Source organism: Lepisosteus platostomus, chromosome 9 (assembly GCF_059453375.1).
Source record: "Lepisosteus platostomus isolate fLepPlt1 chromosome 9, fLepPlt1.hap1, whole genome shotgun sequence".
Taxonomy (NCBI): Eukaryota; Metazoa; Chordata; class Actinopteri; order Semionotiformes; family Lepisosteidae; genus Lepisosteus; species Lepisosteus platostomus.
Genome location: NC_142619.1, coordinates 49,938,940 through 49,962,780, shown reverse-complemented (window position 1 = coordinate 49,962,780; position 23,841 = coordinate 49,938,940). Strand labels below are relative to the sequence as shown.

At 37.7% G+C, this 23,841-nt stretch overlaps 1 protein-coding gene across 2 annotated transcripts in view; it reads right to left on the bottom strand.

Annotated features, from left to right (window-relative positions):
• The window catches only part of exoc4 (exocyst complex component 4), a 225,777-nt gene that overhangs the window by 73,562 nt on the left and 128,374 nt on the right, over window positions 1–23,841 (bottom strand). For both annotated transcript variants that reach the window (XM_088645406.1, XM_088645407.1), the window contains exon 11: window positions 15,486–15,705. In XM_088645406.1, the coding sequence (XP_088501532.1) occupies window positions 15,486–15,705 (220 nt within the window). The remainder of the gene's footprint in view (window positions 1–15,485; window positions 15,706–23,841) is intronic.

Sequence of the window (23,841 nt, the reverse complement as noted above, 5' to 3'; positions counted from 1 at the left end):
TAAAATTACAATACTTCTGTAATATATTATATGGACATAACAATATATACATAATTGGTTTTTGCCAGTCCTTGCTTTTACTGTGCTTTATTTGGAACTGTGCACAAAACAAGGTTTAATCTAACAGGTAAAAAAGACTCTCTTCATTCTTCATTTCCCTAAATTTGAGGGGTGTGCACATTTCCCTGAGCTAGACTGTGTGTGTTTAACATCATTTTAAATATTTATATGCAACTGAAAATTCATGGTATTGGTTGATTTGGCCTGTTTACCAAAATCCTAAAAATCCATAATTGGTAAATTAAAAAACGAGTTGTGTTTTGGTCCATAATTTCTGTTGCCTAAAATCTGTGCTTTTGACGATTGCTCAAAAGGACTCTTAAGGAGCCTTTCTGACAATAATCACAATGCACTAACCATTTAACAGCCAACTGTTCTATAATTGCTTGTTGCTTTCTCCAGGATTATGAAAGACTCTTTTAATGATGGCCCTTGCTGTGATGGACTACCTAACTACCTTATTGTTGATTGTACAAAATCCAGATCTGGCTGAACCTGCACAAACAGACCACAGCCACATGGAAATTAATATGAATTTAATTTAATCCATTAAAGAGATACAAGGAAGGCATTACAATTGTCAAACAAAATTAGAATAATTTTTCTTTTACTGTGAGAAATCATGATCTAGGAAAATTAAAACCTAGATGTTCAGAAATAAAGCCTGAATATTAACACCACTTACCTGCAATCAAATGTAGAGGACCCCAGCTTTACTATTTTTAAGGTGATGCATACTTGCTGTGATTAGACTATACCTTGCTCAATGTCTTTACAATGCATTGCCTTCCTAAAAGAGCAAGAAATCGCAGGAACAAAACCAAACGACCCCACTACGGACATAGGGATGACAGCATATGTCACAAACAGGGCAGATTCGGTGATGGGGACAAAATGAAGATTTATGGACACAATCTCCACAAGGCTTAGCCTAGATGTGTTTCTAATTAAATTAATCAATCAGTAACCAGGCAGAGGCTTGGCATCTGAAATATCCTAGCTGCTCTAAGTCAACAGATAGCATCACAATAAAGCTCCAGCCGGAAGAGTTATGGGAAGTTTCAGGGCTTGCCCTGCTCTGGTGCTCAATGAATCGCAGGGCAAAGAAAATCTGGAGCTTCTTGGGCAACAAGTTAAAGATGTTGTAGGTAGCATGAACATTGCATTCCATCTATCTGTCTTTAAATGCCCATTTTTTCACACAGACTTTAAAATTCTAACACGGTTTATGTGCTTTCAGCCTACATAATCTGAAAGAAATGGAAATGGTTGTTTCAAGGGTGTTCACAGCAGCTACAAATGACAACCTCATCAGCAGCAATGGTACAGTCAACACCACTGATTTTCACTAGATTTCCTGAGCACTTCTCAGCTTTTTTCTCTCACGACAAATCAACTACAGAAGGGCAAGGTAATAAGAGAAATCAATCTAAATAAATACAGCAAGTTTCATTATTAAAAGCTGTCCAAAACATGTTCTGTCAATACCAGACACCTCTGTTATTAAGAGCTATCCAAAATATACTCCATCAATACTGAACTGAAGTGTAATTAATGGGATAGTATTTTGTTTAAGAGCTCTCTAAAAAAGTTATTAAAAGATGTTCCTCTTTTGGGTGACAGAAACAAAATATGAATTTCATTATGATCCTGACGTTTTTAAAAGTGATGACATAATACTGCTTTCATATTCCAATATCCAATCAAGTGTTTAAAAATTGAATTGGACAGATGGAGGGCCATAGATAAAATATTATAAACTGTACACTGTGCAGTATCTATAACAACTTTGTAAAATCTCAGCCACTTCAATTGCATTTTGTGTATTGAAAAAAAACCACATTATCGTAATTAGCCTCTCATTATCACAGTTTCAATATTTCTTTTGAGCACGGCCTTTTCATCCTTCAGTCCTGTATTACATATATTAATACTTCTTCACATGCTTAACAACACAGTTCAGTTAAATGTTTTGATTTGTGCGTGCTAATGCTCCTTCCAACAGTTACTGGATTGTATGTGAAGAACAGCATATGCATTAATGTAGTGTAACGGATGCGATTGTGTACAATCAGCTCATTGCTCACACAGCTGGAGATCCTTTCAGCTTCCGCAGTGCAGAGTGGTAGTAAAACTAACTCTAAAGGGAGCAAACTGAGCAGCAAGGAACGAAAGCATAATACAGAGAGTACTTATGCATCATTATAATATTTTGGGTTGATTCAGAAGCAAAACATTTCTGAAAGGACATGCTGGGGGGTGTTCTGAGGATAAAAACAGATTTGGGGCCAAATCCATATAGTTGTGTTTGATTTGTACTGTCTGGATTTATAACAAGCTTGTGACTAATAAAGGCCCGCAGCTTTCCCTAATGAGAAAGCTGTTTATTCTATTTTTGTTTTGTGGCAACCCTGACCCAATCCCATAAGCACAGGGCACAAAGCCAGTCTGTATCCTGGATAGCACACCGGTCAACGGCAGAGTAAATGCAGGCACCGACTGGAAAAGCAGACATGCCTGTAGAATGTGGGAGGAAACCAGCGTATACAGAGAAAACCAGTGTACACTCAGGGAGAATATGATAATAATCTAATCTCCACCCAATCCACATTTGAACCCAGAACCCAAAAACTATGAGGCAGCAGTGATACACGCCATGCCACTGTGCCACTCGCATATTTATTTATATTAAAATGTAGCTGTTATGCCGGTGTGGATAATGAAATACCCATGTTATCATTTAGAAGCATATCACAAATATAGGCTACTAAACACTAAGAGCTTAGTGGCTCCACTATGTATGAAGAGCTAAATTATGGGGTTTATAGAGCACCAGGTCTGAATAAGGGGTTGTTTAGTGTGTTTTCTGCAATTATCCACCAGTAAGGGGAAAGTACAAATGAGTGGAGATTTCTGGGTAAGAGTGCCAAATAAGGCATTACTGACTTTCAGAAAATTATAGTGTTAATTATATAGGAGTAGGTTTAGGGTTAGAGAACTAGTGAAACTAATCCAGTTATATGGATGTGTCTGAGTTTCTTTGACATTTTTATTTCTGAAGTACACTAAACTACACTAAAAGTTTAACAGACTTCCTTTCAATGGACTTTGGATCTAAAGGACAGCATCTGCTAAAGGAGAATTTTCTATGTAAAATCAGAAATACAGGACTCTCCCCACAATAACGGACAAACTACAGCACATTTTGCATAGGGTAGGAGAATTGCTTACGACGATGAGTGTTTTTTGTGTTTCATTCTTAGGCAAATAAAAAAAAAACGTATTTTAATCAATACACTAAAATGCTAACAACATGTAGAAAAACTAATTAAAATGAACAAATAACAAAACAAAGTTAAAATAACTACTACATAGGTTTAAAATTCAGAAATATTAATGGAGCCCTTCAGCTGTAGGTTAATTGCCTGCGATGGGTGTTGTTTGTGTTTGGAATGCCTTAGAGCATATTAAACAATATATTTACATGAACGACACATGTAACAAGTAAAGAGCTTGTATATTGATGATAAATAAGACACTTGACTGTTTATCACAGCTGTTAAAAAAAGTCGAGATCCAGAAAGCACATACAGTATGCATAGCATGTATGGTATATATCATAAACTGTAGAGATCCCGTTATTTGATGGGACCAATGGCAGAACAGGAGTCAGAAGGTGAACCCACTAAGGCAGATTAGACAGTGGCTGCAGTGCAGGGAAGAGTGCGGAGCCGCAGGTGGGATGCTGGTACAGCAGGCAGGAACTCGAAGCAGAGATCTCCAGCCGGCTGGAACGCGGCCGCGCAGCCAGGCAGTCAAGGAGCCTCTGAGCGGTTGCAGAGCTGCAGGCACACCGCTGAGGTGAAAACAAGCGAAAACGCCGGGGAACAACCCAAAAGGGTGAATCCAAAATGAGAGCTGACAGCCCTGAAGAAGTTAAAGCTGGGTCAAGAGATCCGGGTCGTTAGCGAAGCAAGAAAGAGGATCCAGAAATCATGGGGAAAAAGCTAGAGTCAAGTCAAGAGCAGATAGCGAGCAGCCCTTAAATATCCCTGAATCACCTGAATTGGGCGAGACACTAATTGCCTCCAGGTGATCCAGGACTCATGACATCTGGTGTCCATGGCAACTGGCACTGAGGGACAGGGGGTGGAGCAGAAGCTGGCTGCCAGGCCAATGTACTCGCTAATGACAGACACCCATTCCCCCCTATTAGCATATTAAACCAAGGGCTTACCATATTCAGAACAGACATTAGGCATTAGACAATGCACTACTGAACACAACATATAACCAGAAGTTTCCCCTTGTGCCCATTCCACAATTGAAACATTGGCAACCTTGTTTTAATACAAACTTTGGTAGCATTTTTTAACCCTAACCCCAGGGAGTCTAACTCCTAAAACTATTAATGCATCATTGCATTAACAATGTTTTTGACTTTGGGACAAATGAAGTGGAAAATCACTAAAAAGTATTAAAAAACTTAACTAAATGTAGACAAAAATTAACATTTTTCTGAGTTGGTGCTCAAACCTATAAAAAGAAATAATTCATACCTGAAGCACCAACCATTTCTCAGCATTTTAACCTAATGGATGAGACGGAGAATTTAGAGATCCAGTGAATCTACATCTTTACAGATAAGGTGGATGTGTTTTATGCCCTAGTAATAGTAATAGTAAATTACTATGTAATAGTAAATACAAAAAGTAAATTTCCTTGACGTTTTTATTTTTGAAGATATCAGTATTAGTGACAATTTTTCTGTCTGCAATTGAAAAACACTGCATTTGGCTCATTGAAATAAAATTTAAAACTTGTTTTAATTCAAACTTTGATAGAATTTTTAACCTTGTCTCTAAATAGAGACTTTTTCTAATATTGTTCTCATGACCTTATTGACAATTATTTTGACTTCAGGACAATTATAATATCAAATCACCAACATTTTTTTCAGTCAACCTTTTCAAAGGTACAGTACATATAAATTACACTTGGTTTTACACTGAGCTGGTGCTTAAACACATATTTAATGGGACCTTTCAGTTTCTTTGATTTTGTTTTATTTTTGAAGTAATTGACTTAATAATGATTTAATTAGTGTCATTAAGCATTTGACAATGCACTACTAAATGGACTTAATGTCTTCTCAAAGAAGACCACTTTAGTTCAGCAGGAGCAGGCTAGAACTAATCTTCAGTCTCCTATTCTCTTATCCTCCAGAGTATAAGAAACAAAACAGTGCGTGAGTTCAATACAAAACAGCAGCAGTTCAGTGCAGAAACTAAGGACTGAAACATAAGTGTTATTTCTCAGCAAGGGAGAGACGAGAGTAAATTTAAGTATTTATATTTGAATGAAAATCTCTTTTCCTTTTAGCACCCGCCAGGCAGAGCTCGTATCTCCAAAATGCACCACTTAATTTAAATAGTTATCACAATTTGGCAGTTTTGGAGAGCAGTTCATTCTTTGCTGTATAGCAGCTTGTATTACCTCCCTAAACTGTTTCCTACAGTATGTTTCCTTAGTTTCCAGTAAGGTTAATCTATCTATGAGGGGACATGTAAGATTAGCTTTCGACAGTAGAAAGCCTGGATTCAGGGACTCATAGCCATTGAAAATAATAAGTTAATAACATGTTTTCTATTTATGTGTTAATTGATGTACTGTAAATATCCTGTATATGTGTCATTTAGTTTTTTTTCTCCTCCCTATTACTCCTCCATAACATTAGGAGGTGTGTTATATTTTGTATTTTAAATTGACAACTTTATAGTTTATGTTCATACAGTACCTTGAAATTAATATATATTCTCCAAGGTATCACATTAATAAAAATATAAAAGGTACCAATGGTACCTTCTGAAAATCAAAGCTTGACTCTGAAACACAAACAATACTCTTGAACAGTATACAACTTAAACAGTTTCACAAGTGTCATCCACAAAAAATTCAATAAACACAATTTTGTAGCGTTAAAAATTACACATGCACACATCTACTGCATTTTCTTTGAAAATGCTCTGTGGCTAAGGATCTGCACCTGTGGCTGGAAGGTTGCCGGTTCATCTCCCGCGTCTGGCAGAGGAATCCTACTCAATTGGGCCCCTGAGCAAGGCCCTTAACCCCAACCACTCCAGGGGCACCGTATAAATGCCTGATCCTGTGCTCTGACCCCAAGCTTCTCTCTCTGTCTGTGGGTCTCATGGAGAGCAAGTTGGGGTATACGAAAAGACAAATTCCTAATACAAGAAATTGTATATGGCCAATAAAGTGATCTTATCTTACACAAATATCAATAATAAGATACAAATATAAGTCCTATTTAATTTTCTTTAACATCTATAGAGATATATGCTCACAATATAGGAGAAATTTACTACTGTAATATGTACTGCAGTGTGACTATGTACTATACAGAACTGTTGCATGGGTTTGCATTTGCAGTTTCCCCCACAGTCCAGAACATACTAATAGGCCAATTGACGTCTGGGAAAATTGGCCCCAGCGGTGAGAGTGTGGGTGTCTGTGAAGTCTGGCCTGCGACGGACTGGCGTCCTGTCCAGGGTGTACCCCAGGGTGTACCCCTGGCCCCCCCACAACCATGAACTGGAAGAAGAGGTTAGAAAATGAATGGATTTTATTATGCCAAGGATAATAAAGAAGCAATGGAATTTTCTGACAAAGTTGTGCAGCTCTTTGGGCTATTAATATTTATTGCAAGTCAAAATTAGATTTATCCTGAAAGTGTAAGCATTGGGTTAAAGTCAGTAATACATGGTTTGCTTTAATAAGAAATAAATAACAATATTTAATATATTTTAAGACTTATATCTGTTTCTATTGTGGGGCTTAAACTCTCAGAGACACAGTTACCATGGTATAAACAAATGCATTTTCTAGTCATATTTTTTCAGGTCTTCTGAACATACAGTATACCTCTATTCTTTCCTCTCATAACAATTCCTCAGAAAAACAAGAATAAGAAAAATCTTGATGGTGTCTCCTATATCCTGTGAGACATTTCATCCCAATTGTATTTACCAAGCTCTCGATTTTGATCATGAAAGATTATGTTCTTGGGTTTACATTACATAGGCAGGATAGGCGAAACTAATCTTTGTTAAAATTACTGTTGTGTAAATTTTCTAAAATTTGTGGATCTAGTTCAGTGTTTTGAAGTCACAGTTTGTAATAAATTTGTGCATAATTCAACTTAATGGTTGTGCATTGTTTAAAATGTATACTGTATAAGTTTAGGGACCTCACTGAATATTCTAAAAAATCATATCTGATTAGTCTTTTAATTTGTTCTTTTAAAGAAAAAACACCTTATACATTCAGACTTCTTGCATTACGAAGCTTTAGTAAAAAAAAAAATACGGACAACTACAGTAAGTCAAACAGGAATCTCTGGAGTTTTTACCACTTTTCTAAATTACATTCTGAGACAGAAAAATTCCCCTAAGAGTCCAAGGTTGATATCTAAAGTAGCTTTTTGAAAGAGAAAGTAATGATGGCAAATACCTTTAATGAAGATCCTTCAGAACAAAACGACACTTGGGGACAACAGCTTGCATTTTGCTTTTAGTTTCAAAGGCCAACTGTCATCTCAAAGCCTGCTTTTATGAGCACTTAATGCTGCAAAATAGAGGTTGAGTCTTTACAAAATAAAGCCAGTACATCACATTCCTTTGCAAAAGTACTATTTCTTTTCTCTCTTTCCTGCTTCTGTATCATGACTTAAAAATCATCTCCAGGCAGGTACATATTATTAATTTGAAGTGTGACAAGTGTTTGTTTTTGATTGAGGATGACATTTTTAACATATATTTCATAATTGAGAAAAGATAAGTTATAAGATCAGGCTGCAGGACAGATATGGATTATGGCACCCCCCATCTTGGAAAATAAAACTCTCTGCACTGTAACCAAGGTGATTTTGTTTAAAGTAGGTGTAATCTTGTAGAGCCAAATAACCCAGACAGGCAGAATGACCTCTTTTTGTTCGTAACCTGATGCTCTTATGCGTGATTGAAGCTGTAGTTGATAAATGTTTCTGCGTGTTCCAACTCTGAAAAACACTGAGCTAATTGAGTTCAGTCTTCACAATGTGGGGAGCCTTGGTAAAGAGCTTTTACCAGAAAACACTTTTTCTTAAATTAATTTTGAACTGCCAGTTATTTTCTCATTTTAAACCCACCTGACCTGGAATCACCACACTAGGGTACATGGCCTAAAACGCTTATAGGGAGAACGAGGACTTGCAGAGCTTCTATCAGTCACACATGTCAGAGCCATTCATCATGTGAAATGCTGCAAATTGCTATATTACCAACAGGAGAAGTGGTGCATCCCTTACCAATGTCACTGAAACCTTACAGACACCTGCTACATCAGCTGCCACCGTTCCTATAGCCAAAGAGATCCCTAATCAACTAAAGGCCATACAAAGCCATCTTCTCTCAGACATCCACCTCAGAAATCTCGGCATGGCCTGGGCTTGTGCCAGCAACACCTTAACAATGTGGTTCAACCTACTGTCTTCTCAATATGCCTTTAATGTCTGATTGACGCTGGAATCCACAAAGAGGAATTGTAAAAGAATAGGAGATGCAGGTTTGAAAGGTGAGCTGTGTCAGTGGGCTGCACGGGCACGAACAGAGGTTAATTCAACACGTACAGTATAACAAAGGAGAAACTTTCAGCTGTTTTTTTTTCTCATGTCTTTATTTCAGTGTGTAATTAATTCCATTTGTTCCATTTTAGTATTTCAACAGACTCGCGTTATTTGACAACAACTGAGGCCTTTTTTCAGATTTGGGAAAATATTGTGTTATTTTGTTTTTAATTTGATTTCTTTTTACAATTTAAACTGCCATGTTAAGAACATAAAATGCACCACACTTCTGATCCAATGCCCAAATTAACAGGCTCAATTTGGAGTGCAAAGAGAGTCTTCCAAAAAATCAGACTAGAGTCTTTTTTTTTCTATGTAATGAATGAGAGGTTTCCAGGCAGTGAGAAGATAATTGATTGCCTATAAACCTGCCTTATAGGATAAAGCTGTGAAAATGTCATTATAGCAAATATTATAATACACAGATATATCTCGGAGGAAAAAAATAAAGCAAAAGGCTGAAAGTAACTACTTCATCACATCCCAGACCTGCAAGGAAAACTATCCATTCAAGCCATTAACTGACAGGAACGTTCTTTTGGAAAGCAATGCAACGTAGTGCATGCAACACATTTCATCATCTTAGCCTGCCACAGAATTCACGGCTGTCTAGATCAGAACACAGTGCTAACCTCACATAGCCGGCATTTCGAATCTCGCAAAATTGTACACTGATGACCATTTTTATAGGGGACCAAATGAAACAGGTGTCCCTCTTCAAAGATTTGTCAACCAGTGACATATAGAAGTAACTAATTCAAGACTTGATAGATTCTCCAGTAGAGCAAGGGACAGCGGTACTGATCTTTACCGCTCTGATTCACATGAGTTGTTTCAGAAAGCAACGACATTCTTTGTCAAAGATTTCAAACAGCTCTGCAGGTACACGGAATCTTAGCTACTTAGGAGATAAATTCTATTTAAATTTTTAATACCACTGTGGTCAAAGTGCTCATTAAATGAATAAGAAAAATCGAAGGTTTTTTGCGCTCTCAACATTTTCACTTTTCCAATGTTTGAAACAATGTTTTGTGTAGTTGTTATGCAGATATGGTCACTTAAAATGAGTCATTTGGAAAAAAGGACAGAAAACATATACAGGTTGTGCATAAAAACACTGGCTTAACGGGGGACACCAAGTACAACAAGTACAGTATTCGCCATTCGGTCGATTCACACAGAATATTTAGCGACCACTTTTTCCTCATTTGTGAACCAAATTCGCCTATTCAAGGGCTGTGCTGCAGGAGAGTACATGTGGTCACCCACTTCCACAGCATTTTCATCTCTTGGATATACTTCCCCTGACCTAACTGTAGTAAAGGCATAGCTTGGTTAACAAAAAGTGAACGCTTATGTAGAAACGCATCATAGGTTATGTTTTAGTTATTCAGTTTCCTTCAGGAAAGCGTTAGCCGTGCGATGTGAGCAGACATGTTCTCACAGTAATTTTTGTATGTGGCAAAATAAAAATTGTTAAATATATAAGTTATCAACAGTCTCTGTTCATGCAGAAAAGGATACGGAAAGAAATTAGAAGAGAGAGAAGTAGACAAATGGCAGGGGCCTGAGAGAGAGTTAGTTGAGTGGGAAGATGGTGAGGACACAATTTACTTTCTTGTCTGTTATTACTGTGTTGTAAAAAACTTTATTACTGCACAGTAGTGCTACATTTATAACAGTAATAAAAACATGGCAGAAAAAGAAAGTACACACCAGTAAGAATGAAAAAACTAACTCTAATACAGGGTAAGCTAAAATATCATAACAGTGATCTAATTTGTTGGCACATGCAATAACTTGAATTATACAGGGAAAGTGAAGCTTTATTTTACGTTAACAGTATTCCATTGAATTAGAAATACTTAATACTAATAAATACTAACACTATTTCTGAAAAATAGAACTATGGAAATTCTTGTTTTACGAGCCATGGAACCATAACCCTATTTTCTCCATAAGGTACTATGTTCCTTATTTGCTTATTCATCATTCACAGAGGCTACAAGGTACCCAATTCTCACAGATCCTGAGGTTTAACACTAAATCAGAAGCAAAGCCTTTCACATAGGTCTGGTTGCTGCTTGTATGTTTATAAATAAACAAATAACATCCCAGTGTGCTTATGGTCACATGCTATACAAAAAATGGTGGACAAGGCCTACAATTATGGCTAATATGGCAGCAAAAAGGAGACTTTAGTGAAATAGTGGTGACTGTTGTGGTGAAATTGGCAGGAGCTTTAGTGATCAAGACAGCTCAACCTGCTGATGTTTCACAAACAACTGTGTCTAAGGTGATGTCAGCATCAACATCTTCAGCAACGGGCAGAAGGGCAAACCCTGGGATCATGATACGCGTGCATTAATTCGAGCGCTAAAAAAATAAAACACATCCACACACCATTCAAATCCCATATTAAGAACCTAACACCTTGCTTGTATGACATTTGTAGACAAGTTAAAAACATATAACCACTAGTCCTTTGTTTAGAGTCTGTTGGCCCTCCAAGGGGGTGGCATGACAGAGTGGCCTGTACAGATACTGTATGCAATTCTTCCCATTCACATACCATTCAAACTTTCAAATATCCCCACACAGGCAGTCACTACATGCAGTACATTCAGTAGGTAAGTGCAGCTGCCTGCAAGGGGTTCATGTGTGTATAGAACATATTGACCACATGCAGAGATGTGTTGCCTTAATATACTGCCATCAGTCAAGTTCAGGCTCTAATTTTTTGGACAGCTGATATTTTGTTTCAGAGGGAAGAGATGCTAGGCATTGACTGGATTGCGAATCCCCATTTCTAACTAGACTCCATACAGAAAGAGACAGATGATGTAGCCTTATTTCTGGCTTTAAGTGGGGCGTTCTCTGCCCAGGAGGAAGGCATGTCTCTTCCAGATTTAATCAAATTAACAGATGCGCTCACACCCGCCGTCCAGTAGTCAGTCTGCTCTCTTATGGTTGAAGTTTTAAATAGGCAATCTGGGGATTCTGCGTTGAGATTTGCAAAGTATTTCAAGAAAGAAAACAATGAAGTTCATCACAAAACTGGAATAGTAAGAGACAGTTATTGTTTTCCTTCTTGTTGATGTAAGTATAGTATGGAGGTTAACACACTTCTGAAGATGCACTTTGGCAAGCTAGATTGCACTGTATAAAATCTGCAAGTGATCACTACCTATAAATGGAAAATGGTAAAGTACAGTAGGATACCGCACTGATGTCTTAAAATATAGGCTACAAGTTAATATGGCAAAGACTGTGGTATACTGTATATCAGTTTTATCAATTAATAGTTAATATTTCTGTTTCTTAGGCCATAATTTATATATTTGGTTTAAAATCATAAATCAATGATAGCATATATACAGTACTGTATATTCAATTTAAATCTTGGCCAAACGTTTCATATAAGGGAATTCACACATTGTTCTATATGATTATGAAGTCTTGAGTACAGCAGTACCTCATTAATTTGTCACATTATCAGAAAACAGTTTCACTGCTGGGAGAACAAAGTAAATGGTTGTATTTAGAGGATCCTGGAGATCATTTTCATTTATGATACATTGTGAAACAATTAAAAAATGTTGTTTTTAGTCATGAAAAGTGTAGTGTTTACTGCAAATATACATCTAGAGTCACATATTATACTAATAGCTGAAATAAGGTTAAGAATCCTCAACCATTCCATAAAAGACAGATAGGCAGAAGCAGAAAGAGGGATACACACAAAAAGAGGACAAGGAGGAGAAAGACGAGAAGGAAGAGAAGTCAAAGAGTGCCAGGCAAGAGGATTTTGTTCAAATCAACCTGTTAGAACCTTGTTTAAGACATCTTGCTTTCCAGTTATTTTAGGAAACTCTGATTTCCCTTATAAAGAATCCCCAGGTTAAACATGTTCTCTCTGTGCTAGTGACGCAGTTTTAGAATCTTTGGACCATTCAAATTGATAGGAGAAATTTAGCTCTGGTTTGTATTCTGTTTTATTTAGGATGCAGGTTTATTTTTTTGTTGGCCTCTGAGAAGCTGTGCTTGTAAATAGAGTAACTGTACAGTATGTTTTATGTTGTATGTTCTGTTGTGTGACACTTAAGATTGTGTTATTGTCGTTGTTAATGAATATTTGTTTTGCCCAGTTTGCCACAGATTTATTACTCTTTTGCCAGAGCAGTGACAGGGAACAAAAACCCAGGTGAGAACAAAAACCCAGGTTCTTTTAACAATACCAGCCAGGTACATTCTAATATATATACATTTTACAATTGGGGGTTATGATTATTTATTTTAGTTAATGATTCATAATCTGATCTCCAAAACATGTAAAAACCTTCTTTGTCTTAGCTCAAGGCTGAAACATTGACTATTCATACTGTACTTGTGCTCCACCCCTGACCTGGACAGATGTCACCAGCCTCCACTGGTATATATAGTATGTGTGTGCATACAGTATGTGCTTATATTTTGTTTAAAGGACAACTGTAATCTTACATCATACCAAATTCACTAAATGAGAAAAGAGAAGATATCATTGCAATCACAAAAAGAAATATGCAACATGGTTCTTTTATTTCAGATAATTACGAATGGCTAAGCTTAACAAAAGAGCTCTATTTTGAGTTCACACTTTATAAAAGATATTAAGTCTTTCAATGTTAAGCCACTCTTTATCCCCATTGAGCAATTAGGAAGTTTCTGTCATCTTAATATGTGGATGCCGTAATCAGAAAAAAATGGAAACAGAAACAGAAAGCTGTGCTCTTTTTAACATAATTAACTGCCATTGGAGATTAAAGGACCCTTTAGCTGAGAGTTTGTGCAGATTAATAATATTGAAGGTACAAATTCTCTAATCCTTTCCAAAACCGAATAGCAATTTTTTACTACTGTAAGCAGAACCCATTTATGTAAAGAGATTTCTTTATACTACAGCTGTTTTAAGCCATAGTCAATAAAAAATGTCTTTTAGATTTGAAAAGGTTCTGTTGGTGTTGGTGATCTGAATAATTAGGCCATGCAAAAGAAATTGTTTATTTGTGTGTTTTAAGAATATTAAATTTAGAGCTGGGGCACCACAGAGTTTAGCATTGTTGGCTCGCAGCACTGGGGCCCTAAGTTCAATTTTGGATGAGCGTTCTTTTTACATGAAATTTTTAAAGCTCTCCCCATGTCATAAATATTGAGATGACTGTTTCACAACTAACACAAATTTTAAAAAAGAATCAGATGTTGGTAAATAAAACTTCACATAATACAAATACAAGCAAGAAGCAGAGATGCAGTAGCTCAACTGAAGATGCTCATTAACACGGAAGCCCTTCTTCATTCAACCTTTATGCTTAACACCCACGGTGCGGTGGCTCTGTGGCTGAGGATCTGCGCCTGTGGCTGGAAGGTTGCCGGTTCAAATCCGGCAGCCGGCAGAGGAATCTGAGCAAGGCCCTTAACCCCAGCTGCTCCAGGGGTGCTGTACAATAGCTGACCCTGTGCTTTGAATCCAAGCTTCTCTCTCTCATGGAGATCAAGTTGGGGTATGTGAAAAGACAAAGTCCTAATGCAAGAAATTGTATATGGCTAATAAAGCAATCTCTTATACCTTCAAAATACTGAAATGCAAACAGCACACAGTAGCTAAATAAAAGCTACCTAAACAAACACCAATTACATTTCTTAAATAATTTATCTAAACTGTAATTTACTACCACTGTTAAGTCGATATGGTTCTAAAACTACATAACTACATAAAGAACTACATAAATAGGTTATTTTGTCCAAATTTTATTTTGTCTGACCTTGATCTTCAAATACTGCAAGATGATATACCATTATTGTACACATCAGATGATCAGACTTTTTTTTCCATGTGCAAAACACATATTTCGGGTAGCAGGTAAAGGATGTGATTTCAGACTGAAACTTCAATATTTTGAAAAGGTTACGCATATGATCAATTGTACTTCTTTGTCAACCCCTTCTGTATGTGAACACAACATGAAAGGGGCTGATGTGCTAAGCACCCCTGGAATTAAACATCAAGTGAGTCAAGACCGTCAGAAAGTTGAAAATCTTTTCCTAGAAATTTCAACCAGCATTTTCTGTGGACAATACTCACAGCAAATGGGCAATGCACAAAGACAAAACTGATTTACTGAATCGCAAGGCTTAGATTTCAACAACGTTTTAACATTCTTACCGTCTAAATCTTCTACTACTATTACTACTCATTCTTCAGTCTTTAAGACAAGCAAATAATAAGGTATTATGACAAACATGAGTGCTTGTTGCTTTGAGATTATTAAAATTGTTATAGCTAATTTACTTAAGGGTGCAGTGAAATTCTAATGACATCATATCATGGCCATTGGTGATTTTCCTAACTTAACATGAAATACTTTAAAATAGACAACAGTGAAGTCATGCACAAGCAACTTTCTTAAGAACTTACGAACTGTTACAAACGAGAGAGGAGAGGACCATGTGACCCATCAGCCCATTCAGAATTTGCCAGCTTATTGACCTGTGGGTCTCATCCAGTTGCTTTGTTGAAATGAGCCAGAGTAAGGATTTTAACAACATGGCTGGGTGGCTTGTTCCGCAACCTTCTGAGTAAAGAAGTGCCTCCTGTTCTCGACTGAAAATTAATTCGTTTCCATTTGCATTTTCTGGATCGTGATTTGGAACAAGCAGCACAAAGTCACACGAATCAATGAATCAATAAATTTCTTAGTTTTACCTGCAGTAAGGGCCGCTGCACTCCAAGTATCTTCATTGTATCTGCACTGGCCAGGATCTTCAGGGGGTCAGACACCTTGGTCACTGTCTCAATTTCTTTGTTGATCTCAGTGCGGACTTGGTTCAGGAAGTAATCATTGATGTAATAAGTGAGAAAAGTCCTCAGCTGGCATTGCTTGGCTTGCCCGGGTCCCATGCTGTGCTCTATCTCCTGGATAAACCTGCAAAACAACAGCCAAGCCTTTCTTTGAAAAGAGCATGAAAAAAGGTGTACCGAAGTCTTCCACAATGGTAATGCTAAGTTAAATAAAATACACATTTTCATAAACTGTCCCTACCTATTGCATTGATTTTGGATTTATGGAGGATGAAATATCAGAGTGATGCCTAATGCATTTGAGAACTCTCCAAAACCCGTTGTCCTAAAAGTAAAACTACAACCACAGCACACAAACAAGTGTTTCTGTGATGTCAACATGTAACAGATTCTACCCTACTGCAGTACGCATCCTAACAGCGAACTGCAATGCCTCAGACTCAATGCATGTCTGCACTTTTTACCATGTTTACTACATTTTTTTTCCACTACTACATATTTATTGTTCTCTACAACACAATAATTGTTCTGGTTGTTATTGTTTATTATGTTTATAATGTGCTGTCTACAGTACATCGTGTGGTGTTGTCTGCTGTACTGTTTATGTCCTGAAAGATCAGTGTGAACAAAAATTCCAATGTACAGTACATACAGTGCCTTGCGAAAGTATTCGGCCCCCTTGAACTTTTCAACCTTTTGCCACATTTCGGGCTTCAAACATAAAGATATAAATTTTTTATTTTATGTGAAGAATCACCAACAAGTGGGACACAATTGTGAAGTGGAACGAAATCTATTGGATTTTTGAAACTTTTTTAACTAATAAAAAAATGAAAAGTGGGGCGTGCAAAATTATTCGGCCCCTTTACTTTCAGTGCAGCAAACTCACTCCAGAAGTTCAGCGAGGATCTCTGAATGATCCAATGTTGTCCTAAATGACTGATGGTGATAAATAGAATCCACCTGTGTGTAATCAAGTCTCTGTATAAATGCACCTGCTCTGTGATAGTCTCAAGGTTCTGTTGAAAGCGCAGAGAGCATCATGAAGACCAAGGAACACACCAGGCAGGTCCCTAATACTGTTGTGGAGAAGTTTAAAGCCGGATTTGGATACAAAAAGATTTCCCAAGCTTCAAACATCCCAAGGAGCACTGTGCAAGCGATCATCTTGAAATGGAAGGAGTATCAGACCACTGCAAATCTACCAAGACCTGGCCGTCCCTCTAAACTTTCAGCTCAGACAAGGAGAAGACTGATCAGAGATGCAGCCAAGAGGCCCATGATCACTCTGGATGAACTGCAGAGAACTACAGCTGAGGTGGGAGAGTCTGTCCATAGGACAACAATCAGTCTTACACTGCACAAATCTGGCCTTTATGGAAGAGTGGCAAGAAGAAAGCCATTTCTCAAAGATATCCATAAAAAGTCTCGTCTAAAGTTTGCCACAAGCCACCTGGGAGACACCCCAAACATGTGGAAGAAGGTGCTCTGGTCAGATGAAACCAAAATCGAACTTTTTGGCCACAATGCAAAACGATATGTTTGGCGTAAAAGCAACACAGCTCATCACCCTCAACACACCATCCCCACTGTCAAACATGGTGGTGGCAGCATCATGGTTTGGGCCTGCTTTTCTTCAGCAGGGACAGGGAAGATGGTTAAAATTGAGGGGAAGATGGATGCAGCCAAATACAGGACCATTCTGGATGAAAACCTGTTGGAGTCTGCAAAAGACCTGAAACTGGGACGGAGATTTATCTTCCAACAAGACAATGATCCCAAACATACAGCAAAATCTACAAAGGAATGGTTCACAAATAAACGTATCCAGGTGTTTGAATGGCCAAGTCAAAGTCCAGACCTGAATCCAATCGAGAATCTGTGGAAAGAGCTGAAAACTGCTGTTCACAAACGCTCTCCGTCCAACCTCACTGAGCTCGAGCTGTTTTGCAAGGAAGAATGGGCAAGAATTTCAGTCTCTCGATGTGCAAAACTGATAGAGACATAGCCCAAGCGACTTGCAGCTGTAATCGCAGCAAAAGGTGGCTCTACAAAGTATTAACGCAAGGGGGCCGAATAATTTTGCACGCCCCACTTTTCATTTTTTTATTAGTTACAAAAGTTTCAAAAATCCAATAGATTTCGTTCCACTTCACAATTGTGTCCCACTTGTTGGTGATTCTTCACATAAAATAAAAAAATTATATCTTTATGTTTGAAGCCTGAAATGTGGCAAAAGGTTGAAAAGTTCAAGGGGGCCGAATACTTTCGCAAGGCACTGTAGTTTATGGTAATTAACTCCTCTACCCTCTACTCTTAAAGGATTGTGTTCTGTTTTGAAAGCCCCATGCCCCCTCCACACATGTCCACAGTCACACCTGGAAACATTCAGCACCGGCTTTTCCAAATACTCATCTATTTAACCAGATGAATCAACTCAGCACAAATTCTCACCTACAACGATGACCTAGAGAGGACCAGTTTATTTGGTCGGGCAATCACTGGAACAATACAAGTGACGTATGATTACTAAGACTACAAAAGCAGCATCCAAATTTGAATTTGAACCCACATCTTTTCTGTCCAGAGTTCAGGTCAGGTTTGAAATATAGAAAGTCAAATCAGTACTCTTCTGAAAAAGCCCTCTGTTAACCTGTACACTTTTCACGATTTTAACACACTTGACAAAAATACATGAAAACTTAAAATCGATTGTAACTACATGTCTTTGTGTTGTTTGTAGAAAGATTTCTTAGCATTAAATTCATTAAACGCAAAGAACAGAACTGATTTCATTGCAATGCTTCATATTTGATATTGCTTATGTAGCAGTGAGGCTTATTAATAAGACAGAATTAAGTGTTGCTGTGCTTTCCCAAATGAGGCCCCATCTCTCTCTTAATCTCTGTGGTGCAGCCACAGAGAAGCTATTCATGCAGGCTGATTTAAAGATGTTTTCTTTTGATAAGGGACAGCTCCCAAATGGGGATGCACTTAGCTAAGCCTGGCTAACATGATCAATGGTCATCCATTGGCGCCTATCTGTTTAGGGAGTGCCAGATGGACATCTGGACTGCATTCCTAAGTGTCAGGAGTAAGTGACTCATATCTCACCTTGATCAACCAATCAGGGACTGGTAGGGCCGAGTAACCCACGTGGGACTCTGATGCCCATGGAACTTTCAGCCAATGAACGAGCTGAAGTTCCTCCAGGTAAAAACAGGCAACACAGAGCTCAGGAACTATTCTGTGGACTTTTCTGAAAAGGAGAATCTCTAAGGAGAATTCCAGGGCTGCGAGACAATTCCAGGGCAGGACGGCCCAGGAGCAGAAAGGCTCCCAAGGGCAGGACATTCTCGCAGCGCGCCTCCTGACCATCCTGAGACTCAGCCCGGACAACCACGGAACGGCCAGTGTGCCAGAACTTTCCTCCGTTCTAAGAGTCTAGAGCGGAGGTTGCCACGAGTAACCAGAGGATCCACCCGAGATTAGCATCAGCAGCAAGCCTCATGAACAGGTCAGAACTGTGGACAACTGAATCAGTATTCAGAACTAGCGCTTCATCAGGAACGAACCGGTCCTCTTACTGACTTGCTGGGACCCACAGTTATCTTTTCTCCTGTGCACAAACTTTGCTAGTTAAAGCCAACACTAACTAGCCGGTCTTCAGTGAGCATCAGCAGCGCACCGTCGCAAGCCGCACAGTACAGCCTGGCACTGAGCCAGAGAGTGCGGATTGGACAGCAACAGCCTGCAACTTTTTCTTTGAGTCCGCAGGAGATCTGAATCCCCAGAGATTGGATGAGTATTCAACTTCAATGCATTACAGCTTGAGAATTCAATTGTTATCCCAACCAGTTGATATCAATTTAATTCCTAAGAGTTATGTACCTGTTTTGAGTATCTAATGTAGAAGTTATAACCAAGTGCATTTACGAAATGGTCTAAATGAATGATATACCGAACGTATGTCCTCTTGATATGTGTAACACTTCGTAACTGACTGAATATATACCTTTTGTATTCTGATAACCCTCTTGATAAGATCTGTTAGGTTTACATGCATATTCTATGTATTAATAAATGTATCCTCGTGTATTAGTACCTGTGTGTGTGCGTTGTTTGAGTTATATTGCGTGGTTGGATTCTAAAGCCATTAAAAGAATCATTTTGTGATTTACTGCTACAATTAATAATTGTCCCAGTAAATGCCCGAACCCTACAGAACTGGTGCCTTCAGAGAGCACACTACACTTAAAAGTGTAAAAGTAAAAGTAAAGTAGAGGTAAAAGTTTCTAAAAATATTTACATATAAAGATGTTTCAGAGAGCCTGTTTGCCTAGATTTATAAATACCGGAGTAGCTGGGGTAATTTATTCTCGTATGGACAGTACCAGAAATTTACAGACAAATCTTTTGGGAATGGTGTGCCTTCGGATATTCTCTTTCTCATTTATGGAATGCATAAACAATTATCCTTTCTAGGGAAGAACTCTATGTTTCTTTAAAAAAAGGTATTTAAATTTTCATGCTTTACTAAACATGATGTCTTAATGAGTGTGAAATATTTTTATAAAAAAAGAGAGGTGTAGATTCTAAGGTTATCATATATCCTGTGATGACAATAATACAATGTTTGCTGTACACTGCTGTGCAAAGGTTTTAGACATTTTGCATTGTCTTATTTTTCTTTCCATCTCTGGATTTTCCCTTTAATGTAGAATAATTCTGTAAAGATCACCTGCTGCAATTCTGTCCAAGTCCTTTTAAACTAACAGTTTACCCTGATTAGATAATCCCTTATTTTGTAGAACATGATGCAACCTTTAGATTTATGGATCTGTAGAGAGGAACAAATTATGTTAATGACAAGGAACACTTGACATTATGTCAATTGGATCTGATTGGTAAATGTGATGGATTAGCTACAACATTTCATTTTAGCTAATCATGGATAGTTTACCTTGAATTATTGTGATCAACCTTTTTAAAGATTTTGATCATTAATGTGAATTAAAGATAACTAAATGGCAAGATTGATACCTTCTCACCTTAAAGTAAACTACAACAATCAAAGTAACAACAATCAAAGCAGTTTTCTTACTAGAAAACAAAAGTAGGAGCTTTGAGTTATGTGATGATGCACATCATGTACAGACATAACATAAGAAATTTTGATTGTGTCTAAGTCTAAGACTTTTGCACGGAAGTGCATATAAAGAGCAGTTCTTTAAATAAACCTACTTAGAGCAAATACATATATACATTTATACACTCATATGTTTGTAGTTAGAAAGGTCTAGCCTATATATTTCTCTGATCCTCTCAATAAACAGGAACTCTAAGAACCTGTAAAAGGCAGTTAGGGCTTCAACAACACATACACTAGTTGATTTAGCTAATTTATTGAAAGCACAACCGAACCGGACGGGCATAAGTGTTCATTCTATATCTGAAGCAATTCTATTCTATGTTGGTCTGCTATCTCCACTTTATCTAGCTGTGCAAAAGGAGTGGAATACCCAACCAGGCAACACATGGTCTCAAAAGACTGGTGTGTGTTTGTGGAGGGGACAGGCATTGCTATCAGTATTGGGATACTACTGAAAAAGATTATATATACAGTATATAAGCCAGATGAAATCTCTTTTTTAAGTCTTTTTTAAGTATCAAGTCAATTTTCACCTCAATTTGAGCTTAATTTGAGTGGAATGTGGAACGTTAAATAAAAACAGAATGAGAGTCAGTAGGAAGTCACCCCCAAATTTAGGAATACAAATGTGTGTGCTTTGTCACCAGAGGTAAGTGAAGCTCAATGGACAATGTTTCTATAACTCATTGTTCAAAAGACAGAAAACAAACTGAAAGATTTTTCATTTTAAATAAAACCATTTCTGAACACATCACTCCGACAAGCCCTAAATCTTTACACTTCATTGCCAGAGGAGTCTACTACTAAGAGCCAACTAATAGTGAAGAAAAAAATGGTTGCCACAGTTTCCATCTCATGTTTCTGAAAAATGTTAACCTAAAACCTACTGGACAAGTTCAGTGCGATTGCAGTTTATATTATGTTCAGCTGAGGTGGGAAATTTTATTTTGGAATACTGTTATATTAAATATCGGAAGCACAAACTTTCATACTAAGTAAAAACAATGACTGTTAAAAGTATTTCCATTTGCATTTTACCATCTCTGAATCTGTGTACAGTATTTATATATTGTTTTATTTCTTATGCACTACATAGTTCTCTAAATGTATTGTAAATACTTGCACACTTGCACAAGAGCTAATGAATTTGAAGAAAAGGTTTTTTGAACCATATTAATAAATATTTGGCTAAAAAAAATCCCTTTCCTGTGGAGGGAACATCAGTGTACAATACCCGATTCATTAAAAAGCAAATATCTTCAGATCACAAGTCCAGAGTGATTTATTACACTGCATTTAGTCCTCCACTTCTATCATTGCTATAAATGCTTCTCTCAGCACTGTTATAATCCAATTAGTCAACAAAACTGACAAGAGTTGAATTATCTTTGCTTTTTTATGCATGGAAGCAGCCGGATCATGCCCAAACATTTTCCATGGATGTATTCTAATGGTGCCGTGCAGACATGGTTGCATTCCCATATGGATTGGAAACCCATAAATTAAAGTCAACTAATTTACAGAATAGATTAATCTGTTTCACTGATGGCAAAATTCTAAAATTAAATAAAGATAATTCCAATAAAGGTGTGTGCAGCCAGCTGATTATCACATTATTATAACACAAAAAGATATAAAAATACACTGAGCAAATATAAAAAATATAGAAATATGAGTTTTTACACGGAAATGCAACAGAGAACAGACTAAGGTGCATTTAATATTCATAATATATATGTAAGGAACACCACAAAAAAAGGATTTCTTCATTTTCCTTCAGCTTAAAAATGATTCTTTTTGTGACAGTGGAAAAAGAAGATGAATATAACAAGTCTGCCTAAAAATAGACAGGATAGCTTTCTGTATTACTAAAAATAACACAGTGTTCTTATTTCCTGACCATAAATCTCCTAAATGAGTTTCATTATGAAATAAATATGCAATGACAGCAGTATAAATGGCCATCAGCTGCAAGCTAACTAAGTTTTATGAGGGAACATTAAACATGAATTGTGGAAGCCTCCTGATGATGGAGACGACGCAGGGAAATACCGAGGCCAAGTAAAGCCCATCCAGGTTCGCATGTAGTATTTTCAGAGCGATTCCTCTTTTTTTTTTTATTCCAAAATAAATGTGATTTCAATTATTCATAAAGGTATGCACAATACGCACGGAAGGCCACAGCAGCAGCCATGGCAACTCAATGCGCCGATTTGTTTTATCATAATTAGCCCAACAGTGGTGTCAGACTTGGCATTCACCTGAAAAATGAAATGGATCAATGGGAGAACAATATGTAATTTGCAAGGCATTGTTTGGCTAATATTCTTCGGGTTATTTTAAATACGAGTAAAGATTTTTAATGTATTATTGTAGATGCACATTGATTCGTCAGAAAGGGGAATCGATATTTAGTCGGCAAAAGTTCTCCGTTGATGCTGGCGGTCCCTGCTGTTGGGCAGGATGGTGTGGAGTCCAAATGTTATCAGTCATCCAATCCCGATCATTCGGGTGTTTGTTTCAGCTTTATCACGATTGTTCTGTAATGGGGCTGACCGCGAGAAGTTTGAAATGTAATGAGACACACTAGACTAAAACTGAGGATTTCCAGCTGCATCAGTGATTATTAAACCTAAGTGGGCTCCCGAGTGGATCAACAGATCGTGTCGATATCTGACTGCGATCGGTACCCCAAGCAGCAGTGCATAAGTGGTTGAGTGCCGCCAGTTGGATTGATCGGCCAGAATTTTCTGAGCTCTCAACGTCCCCTCTGGCCTTCTGGGCTGTCTGTGAGGGGCACGTCTCCACACCAATCGGCACTGAACCATGGGTAGGAGGCTGTGCGGCCTGTGGTGCTTAAAGACATTGCAGGCCGCAACAACAGAAAGGCAGGCAAGCCAGAGGAGTCTGTCTACACATCCTCATTCCTCTCTTCTTGTGCAGTGAAGCTGCAAACCAAACAATAAAACAAAATTGGTTCGTTCCAAATCTGGTGCGAATTTTAAACTGAGATTAAAAACACCGAATACGTGGTTCAGGGTAAAAAACTAAATAAAACTAAAACAGCAATCCAACAAAGTGGCCAGGAAACCACACTAAAAGTAAAAA